The following is a 9604-nucleotide window of genomic DNA, read 5'->3' on the forward strand; positions in this document are numbered from 1 at the left end:
GACACGATCACGCGCCCGCACGCTCCCGTCCACCCCTGCTGCGCCAGGACCACCATGACGAACGATGTGACACCGTGAGCAGTTCCCTTCCCTCGCCCATGCTCCTCCCCCTCTGTAGCATCGTCGACGCCACCGCCATGCCCGTGCGCCACAGCACCTCGTGACCCTATAAATAGAGGCCTCCCCCGAGCTATCTCTCCACACCAACACACTCACCACTCCTCCCTGAGCATCCTCGACCACTGGCCCCTCCACATTGCCCTCTCCTTCGCCGGAATTTCACCGGAGCCACCGCGGCAGTAGCAAGACGGAGACGACGATTTCGTCCACCCCAGCCGCTCCCTCGACCCTCCTTCGACTCGCCGTCGACTCCTCGATCGTTTGCCCGCGTCGCCAACCCTCGCCGAGCCTCCGGTAAGCCGCCGTCGACCCCCTCTGCCGCGCCCAGGGTTTGCTCGCCGTCGCGGAAGGTGACGAGCGTGAACCGTCCGATCCTATTCTAATCCCACGGCCCTCCTCGCGCGTACCGTTTCGGTGCGTTAAGAGCCACTGACGCGTGGGTCCCGCTGTCAGGCGGCCTGCTGCGCGCGTGAGCACAGTTGGGCCGGCCCAGTTAGTTTTCCCACGCGCCCATTTAGTTCAAATTCGATTTAGTCTTTTCAGTTAAAATTCAATACTGATACCCAATTCAAAATTCAATAAAACAAAATCTACTGAGCCAAAATTGATGAATTTGATATTTCTGGAAAGCTTAGGAAATTATCTAGCCAACTACACTGTCTTGAAAGGATTTACATGATCTTATAATTTGTTTGGGTTATACTATGGGAAAAAATAGCGTGCTATTTCGGCGTTAATAGCACGCTACAGCGTTTCTAGACAGCACACGCTACATCATTCCGGCGCTATTAGCGCGTTATAGCATGCTATAGCATGCTAATAGCGTATTTTTCGGTCGATGCTATTTTATTATAGCGCACTATTTTTTTTCCTTGGTTTGTACTAGTGCTAGAAAATTTCACTTTGAAGACTTTGTCAACACCAGAGCATCACTTATTTTTTTACCAGATGGGTACGAGGTAAACGTTTCTCTTTAGATAAAAAGTTGGCTGCTATAACGGAGATGATAGCTGAGTAGTATACACCAGCTAGCGTCTTTTTATGCCCATTCTTGTTCTCCCACAGGAGCTCAAACGTGATAGATACCTAGAATTACAGAATTATTTGAGTTTAAATAGGAACTTGCAGCTTAAAATCTGGTGTGGTATCTCTCCATCCATTGGCATCATAAGCTCTCCAACATACTTCCTATGTACAACAATGTAAGACGTTCTAGCTATTTTTTGATTTACTCACTTTTGCTTGTATCCAGTCTACTTTTAGTACTAGTAGGTTCACTCTTTTTAGTATGTATCTAGTCTACTTTCAAAATATCTAAAACATCTTGTATTTGTGCACGGAGGGAGTAGAAAATTACTTTGCTCTAGTGCTCCCTTGGATTCTCCACATATGTAACCTCAATAGGAGAGTGATCCTCACCCTTGGTGCATTGGTCATGAAATGGCCAATATCTTGTGAAGGAGGCCATGAATTATACAACCGATGGCATGGTTCACTCCCTGATGCATGAACAAATACTTGTTAGACCTCACCAAACCTCTCATTGTGAGTAGCATTGTGATCAAAACTGCCAGGATCTCCCCAAAATGATCAATACTTGTTAGACCTCACTAAACCGTCCTTGATGCTGCAAATGGATTGTAACACAGTTTGTCGCTAGACTTTCTCAATAGCAAGGGTATCATCACATGTCATTGCAAAGTGCGAACCATGAGATGAACACCATCACCTCCATCTGAATTCATAGGTGTTTGAGCCTCGGCTGTGTAGTGTAGTGCTTTGCATATTTCTTCTGAGTTTCATATTTGTCACTTGAGTCATTGGTGTTCGGTGATGTAATCATGTAACCATCTTTTGTGAGCAGCACCTGTTTTCACATTAGTACAGTCTTTCTTGGAATGACCTCTACCCTTGCACGTATGACAATGAATGTTACTAATGTGAGTGGTATGCGTATAGGAAAATTCAACCTTTGATGCCATGTCTTCCTTTTCTGTTGTTTGAGGTCGAATCTGCAACAGTGCTTCACTCTACTTCCCTCTGAACTAAGCGTCTCCAGGTCCTCTGAACAAAAACAGCAAGGGAAATTCTCAAATGTTTTACAACCCAAATGACGACACATTTTTGGTAGAACCACGATACATGTGAACCTAGAAAGCATGACACGATGAAGCCACAAGGATCCTATATGGATTAAGGAAATGCCCTTCAATCAACACCTGTTCAATTTAAGTTTGAAACAACCCGGTGACTCTGAATTTATAATAGTAAGGAGTACCGTGGCAAACGGCATGGGTTACAGAGGCATAGTTGCTCAAATCTAGCTCAAATTTCAATCTTTTTCGTCATTTTTGTTTCAGTAAATTTTCATTTGCAGGATGGAAAGCGGGCGACTTTGACACCCTACTAAGGAGTAAGGACACATACTATTTCAGTGTGAAAATACTCAAACTTAAGGATTAAGTCGTGAGACTTGGCCTGATTCTCCGACAACTTGCGTGGGAAGTTGCATAACTTTTGACTCAAGACCTTAAATCTCACCACTGTTTGTTCTGCACGCAAGTTGACTTCAAATAGCATCATATCCTACCCTCAAACTTTCTTGGATTCTCCTCTTGTGTAACCTTGGTGGGAGAGTAATCCTTGCACTTTGGTGCATTATTAGTCATGAAAAATAGTCGATATCACCTTCGAATCGCATCAGAACACTGACCAACAAACATCGTGGCAATAGGATGAGGAAAAAGTAACAAACAATGTTTCCTACTACTAGTATTTAAGAAAAAGTTTACGAAACTAATATTTTTGTATTCAAAATTTCTTAAAGTACAACGTAGTATCTCCTTTTGCATAAGCCATGACATTGTAAAACACTTCACCTAGATTGCTCTGATTTTTTAAAATTCGCTATCAGTCATATTTTTTCGTACCAGTGTAGTACGGTCGCGTCAGACCAGATTGATGATAAAAAACATCATGATGTGTGCGAGGCAGATAAAGATTCAAATGACACCAAATTCAGGATCTTGCGTTCGTCTCGGCGGCGTTGGAATTGGACGGCGGCCGGTGGCTACGGTGGTTGAAGGAAACCCTATGAATCGTTTTGTATTTGTCCATCTTTTAGAATTTTATCTGCAAATTTAGGATACTCATTTTATCCCGGTTTGTCTTTTAGTTTTCACATGTATTGTTTCATGTAACTTGGTATTTGATTAATGAAATATGTGGTTGCTCTAAAAAAAACATGACACCAAATTGAAATCATCTAGCTGCAGAAAAGTAGCTAAGCAAAAGCGTACAGTAAAGAAATTACCGCAGCGGATACGGCACGCATCTCCGTGCCATCGTTGAAGAGGACGCATCAAACGCTCACATCGTACTCGTACGCATCAAAGAGTTGCTCAAGCAGAGAGCTCCTCATCTGGACTCCCTCAGCTGCTGACCCAATCCGCCGCCGCGTCTCAGATGGCATCTCCGGCGCCGCCGCTCAAGGACGCCGTCGGCGGGCTGGACCGCGACCCCTTCGTCGCCCTCCTCGCCAAGCTCATCGGCGAGACCCAGCGCCTGCAGAACGACCCGCCGGAGCTCGTCCCGCAGGAGGAGCTCGTGGCGCAGCACGTGCTCGACGTGCTCCTCCCGCTGTCCACGGACACCGGCGGCGGCCCGCTCCTCGTGCGCAAGGTGAACTACACCGAGGGCCGCAGCAACGTCATCGTCGAGTACCCCGGCACCGTCCCCGGCCGCGTCGTCTCCTTCGTCGGCATGCACATGGACGTCGTCCCCGCCAACCCTAACGAGTGGGTGAGTGATCCTAGAAGATTTGTTTGGATGGTGCGAAAACTGATTTTAGGGTTTGCGGTTGCTGGGCGAAGGATTTCAGTGTTTGCTTGATTTGGGGGCGTTTCTGCCCGGAAAATTGGCACCTTATTTTGTGGTAGCTTAGATGATTGCACCGATGGTTATCAGAATTTCACCTTCTCAGATTTGTAAGTAGCTCTATTGTCTTCTACCGTATGATGCATGATTGGGTGATCCGGTGGTTACTGCGTTCCTAAAGGTCACTTTGCTGTATCATTGGGTGAAAATATCCTAGATCCAGCTTAGAGGAGAAGCTTTTGTTTGCAGGAAGGCTTAGAGTGGAGACTAACTCGCTTTGTTGTACAACTATTATGGTATTATGGTTGTGACTTGTGAGCAAGGAATCAACCACGATTTTATGGTCTTAAAATCTGCATACTGACAGATATGTTGGGATATGTTAGAACTTACAACTTACAAGGATAGATCGTATAATGTTCTGGTGCCCTTATGGCTTATGTAGTATTTTGGTATAACTTAGTGCTTCGATGCTCCACCTTTCCCCAATTTGGTGCGGTTTGTGTAAGCCTGTGTAAGGTCAAGTTCTTTCTGCTTGCGTCAAGTAATTGGTTTCGAACCAATTGTAATTTGCAGCTCAAATTTTGTTCTTGGTTATAATCACTTAACTGGATTTTCCCCTTCTCTTTCAGGACTTCGATCCCTTCTCACTAACATTTGACAGTGATGACAAGGAAAAGCTTAGGGGCCGTGGGACGACTGACTGTCTTGGTCATGTGGCGCTGGTGACTCAGCTCATGCGGCGGCTTGGTGAGGTGAAACCAGCATTGAAACATTCCGTAATTGCGGTGTTCATTGCCAACGAGGAGAACTCATCAGTAACTGGCATTGGTGTTGATGGCCTTGTCAAGGACGGGTTACTGGATAAGCTCAAGACTGGACCGCTGTGAGTATCGAACTTGCTGATGCTTCAATGGAATGATTGACTAGTGTGTCACCCATGAGAAATTTGTGCTGATTTGGTTGATTTTATTTTTATGATATTGTGAAGGTTTTGGATAGATACAGCTGATAAGCAGCCATGCATTGGCACCGGTGGAATGATCCCGTGGCATCTGAAGGCAACAGGGAAGCTGTTCCACAGTGGTCTTGCACATAAGGTACTCATTCAAACTCATTAGAGCAGTGTTTAGTTACTGCTCCCTTTTAACTGTAACTGCACACACGCAAAATTGAAGAGGTCATGTGAAATGTCCATATATATCCTACTAATCTCTTTCAAGCATTAAAGTAGGAATAGCCATATAGGGTCAAACTATTCGTCTTCTACACTGACATGTTTTTTTGAAACAGAGGTTTCTAAAACTGGGGACAATTATAGTGAAACAGAGGAAGTATTAAATAGATTATAACAATGATCTATTAAATTTAAAAGTACACTTGCTAAAATAAGCTAGAAGTCGTGCGGTTAGTTCAAAGTAGGAACTTATCTACTCCCTCCGATCCATGTTAGTTGCCAGTTTGCCACTAATATAGATGTATCTAGCTAGACATATTTTAGTTCTAGGTACATCCGTACTAGTGTCAAGTAATATGTAGCAGAGGAAGTATGAGAAATAGGACCGAAAACCAAGTTATACAGAAAGCCTAATGCAAGTGATCGCTGATACAGGACCGATGGCAGATCTGCATTATCAACTCTGCTATTATGCGAATGCTCTTTACAGATGTTTATTTGCCTGCGTAACATGTCCAAACCTAATGTTTCCACCTTTTCTTTTGGAGACGGCAAAGTGCGGTATCGTTTTTTAAATCTGAACATATCTTCTTTTGTTTTGTTTTGCTGAAGGCCATAAATTCAATGGAGTTAAATATGGACGCACTTAAAGAAATCCAAACACGGTTTTACAACGACTTCCCTGCACACGAGAAAGAGAAGATCTACAAGTTTGCTACTCCATCTACGATTAAGCCAACAAAGTGGAGCTGTAAGTCCACCTGCACCTGTATTTTTATGATGTTCAGGATTGTATTTATAATAAATAAAAAAGGATATCATTGTATAGGCTCCTAGTAAGTGATACTTCACACCTTTGCAGATCCTGGTGGAGGTCTGAATCAAATTCCTGGAGAATGTACAATTTCAGGGGATATAAGGTTCGACTCTTGCCCTGGGGTTCTTAGGTTCACTTCAATTGCACTTGATCTAAAATGGTGACTTAGTTTTAGTTTGGTATGCATTTTGTACATTGCTGGAGCCTTGGAGGTATGGTGAGTCCCTACGGAAATTTAATGTGGAATCATTTGTAGTCAGTAGAATGTTTATGTAGGATTAAAGGAATAAAATAATATTGCAATGGACTGGCACTGCTTGCATATTTCTGTGTTTGTAAAAATCCAATAGAAACAATAAACCATGTTCACCTTTTTTTTCCCCTAATGTAGTCCTTCCTGACCATATGTTCTTTCTATATTGCAGATTGACTCCTTTCTATAGGTAAGCCCTTCCCTTATGTATTATTCTTTCTCCTGGATGTGCGTCTAGCTGTCTATGGCTACTTGGCTGGCAAATGATGTGTTAAATTGATACTTGCCACTGACATCATCATGCAGCACGAGCTTTGTTGTTAAGAAGTTACAAGAGTATGTGGATGATATAAATGCTAACCTTGAAACAAAGCTCCCTACTCGTGGCCCAGTGTCCAAATACGTTCTTCCTGATGAGAACCTACGAGGAAGGTGAATTATTTTGACTTTACTCACATCTACAAGCAACCGTCATGATAGAGCTTTTAGTTTTCAGTACTCATGGTTGATTTGTTATAGGCTTGAAATCGCTTTTGATGGCGATATAATGAACGGGGTGGCGTGCAACCTCGAGTCTCGAGGCTTTAAAGCATTATGCAAAGCGACCGAGGAAATAGTCGGACACGTAGAGCCATATTCCATCACAGGGAGTCTGCCTCTGATCCGGGAATTACAGGTTTGAACCCTGACATACACTTCTTTTATCTGAATGCAATCTGTGTGTACTAAAACAAACTCATGGTGATGCTTCGCAGGATGAGGGATTTGATGTTCAGACTGCCGGATATGGTAGGCACTTCAGCAAGCAGTTTATATTTTTCGACTTCTGTTGGTCATTTTTATATGTCTTGGGTTGAAACACTACTTGACTTCATAGATTAATTGCGCTAGGGATTACCGTTCATGTTCTTACACTTCCCTTTTGCATAATGTTTAGTTGTTCTGTTACTACTGTTTACCTGAGATATGTAGCTGAAGTCTTTCTTTTTTATTTTTACTTTAAAGTGTTCGTGCTCATATAATGTTGCTGCTGGTACGCTGCAGGCTTACTGAAGACATACCACGCGAAGAACGAGTACTGCCTGTTCCCAGATATGGCCCAGGGCTTCCAAGTGTTCGTGAGCATCATTTCACAGTTAGAAGCAGATGCCTAAACTTTCTTCTAGTGGGGAAAGGATATATCGGTGACATATATATTCCTGTTACTCGGTGGCTTAATAATATATTACGTTCATGGACTCTTTTATCTCTTGCACCGGAGGATTAACCTTGATCTGTCGAGATCATTCTAAGGAGGCTTATTGTTGGAGAAGGTGACACGCTCTATATGGTACGCTGGTTAGTGTAGAATTTTGAGTCGCACCCGAAATATATGTGGAATTAAGTCTAAGGTTTACTAGAGTCGCCAACGAGATAATCAGAACGACTCTAGTCACGGTGAGCTGCATATATATACTGCATCGGTGCAGCCAGGGCCGGCCCTGGCATACTAGGTGCCCCGGTGCAAGACAAAAATAAGAGGGCGCTATAGAGAAGCAATAGAGATGATTTTTAATTTTAATAGAAACTTAATTATTTAATATAATTTTTCCTAAGTTCTCAAGGAAATACTCATCATCTACTTAATCATTTAACATAATTCTTCCTAAGTTCTCAAGGAAATACTCATTATCTTATCAGTGACAATGTTTAAGTCACAAAACATCTACTCATGATCTTAGTACATTTCAGCTCCAACTTGTGCTTGCACTACACATCTTGCATTCCAGGTCTCTAGCTGGCTCTCCAGCTTGTACTTAGATCTTGTATTGACATGCAAAATAGACAAGTGCATTAACTATGTGAAGGCATTTTCTTCTAAAATTTGTTGCCGCAAAGTCATTGGTAATATTATCAACATTAATCTGGTCCAATAGGCCCTTCTCAATGCATCTAGTAGCTAGACCATTCAGTCTCTCGTAACATTGCTGACTCTTTGAAAAGGTTCGTTCAGCTGATGTCACATGTACGGTAAATAAAATTCTATAAGCAATATAGAGATGTTTGGAAAACAATTTATACTTCTAACAAACTCAAACATCTCCGCAGCATGCATTGGTTCATCTGGTAAGGCCATTTGCAACATTCTTAATTCGAAAAAAAAGATCATTAGAGTCAACATCAAATACATCTTTATGAGAGATTGGATCTTTTTAGAGAAGGTTTTAGCAAACTTTATGCAACACTTTCGTAGCTCAACGTCATCCAATGACTTCAGATTGGATGAGCTAAGCAAAAAAAATCCATTTTTTTTGGAAACTCCAAGTTCCTCAATCTATTTTTAATGAATTATTTGGTGTCCACATAACAAAAAAAAAATCAACTTCAAAAGCTTTTTCTGTAGCTAGAATCTCTTCATTGTTAGCATCGTCATCACTTTCATCAATTTTTTTCCTAGTAATATGCCACTTTACTGGAAATGATGGTTCTATTTTCATATCGTTTGCAAGTTCTTTGGCAATAATCAAACAAGCTGAAAAACCAGTACTTTTATACTTATCAAAATATTCCATTGTTCCCTCAATCTGTTGCAAGGATGAGTCAATGCACATGGATGATGATTGCAACGTTTTGCTCACCATGTTTACGTAAAACAAAATATCATGCCAAATTGCCATGCTAGGTAAAAAACTCAAAAGTACCAATAACATCATATAAAGTTTTATCATTGCTTCTTGCCATGGCGTCATCACCATTCACCAGATGTAGATAACTCTAGCAAAGCGGACCTTAGTTGTGGAGCTTGAAATCTTGTAGCCTTGATACTTTGAATCCGACTTTCCCAAGTATTAGACAATTTTTTTTTCAACATGATCAAGAAGATCTTTCCATCTTTTCGTTGAACTTGATAATAATAAATATATTCGTGTGGTAAAGGTATTACTACATTTTTTGGCGATGTCCAACGACAACGACTCTAGTCACGATGACCCCTCTTGGTCCGCCCGTGGCAATGCCTTGCATCCTAGTACTCCCTCCATTCCACGAAGGTCTAACTTTTGACAAATCTCAAACAACCTCTTCATGGAATATATGTAATATCCCAGGTAATGGGGTTACAAAAATAGAGGAAACAGATGTGTGCATTGCATTCATGCATAGAAAATCTGGGGAATTTTCGCGCTTTAAAGTAAAAACAAATACAAGAATCGAAGTTTCACTTGACCTAGGTGGAATTGAAGTAGCTCGTCAAGTCAAGCGCTATAAACCTCAATGTGACTTTGCTAAAACCTTGTTTTGGGTAGAGATAATCTGATCTAAGGGGTTAGATCAAATGGAATTAAAACCAACACAAGAACATATGAATCAAGGATCAACTACT

The 9604-nt window shown here is 41.9% G+C and overlaps 1 protein-coding gene across 1 annotated transcript; it reads left to right on the forward strand.

Annotated features, from left to right (window-relative positions):
- Positions 1–3570: 3570 nt before the first annotated feature.
- On the forward strand, positions 3571–7489 carry LOC124692909 (acetylornithine deacetylase-like). Its single transcript, XM_047226349.1, has 10 exons — positions 3571–3921; positions 4629–4882; positions 4988–5096; positions 5786–5924; positions 6036–6093; positions 6416–6433; positions 6550–6675; positions 6763–6919; positions 6999–7032; positions 7288–7489. Exons 1-10 carry the CDS (start codon positions 3586–3588, stop codon positions 7395–7397), a joined length of 1341 nt encoding a protein of 446 aa, XP_047082305.1. The 5' UTR covers positions 3571–3585; the 3' UTR covers positions 7398–7489.
- Positions 7490–9604: the final 2115 nt, after the last annotated feature.

This window comes from Lolium rigidum, chromosome 2 (genome assembly GCF_022539505.1).
Source record: "Lolium rigidum isolate FL_2022 chromosome 2, APGP_CSIRO_Lrig_0.1, whole genome shotgun sequence".
Taxonomy (NCBI): domain Eukaryota; kingdom Viridiplantae; phylum Streptophyta; class Magnoliopsida; order Poales; family Poaceae; genus Lolium; species Lolium rigidum.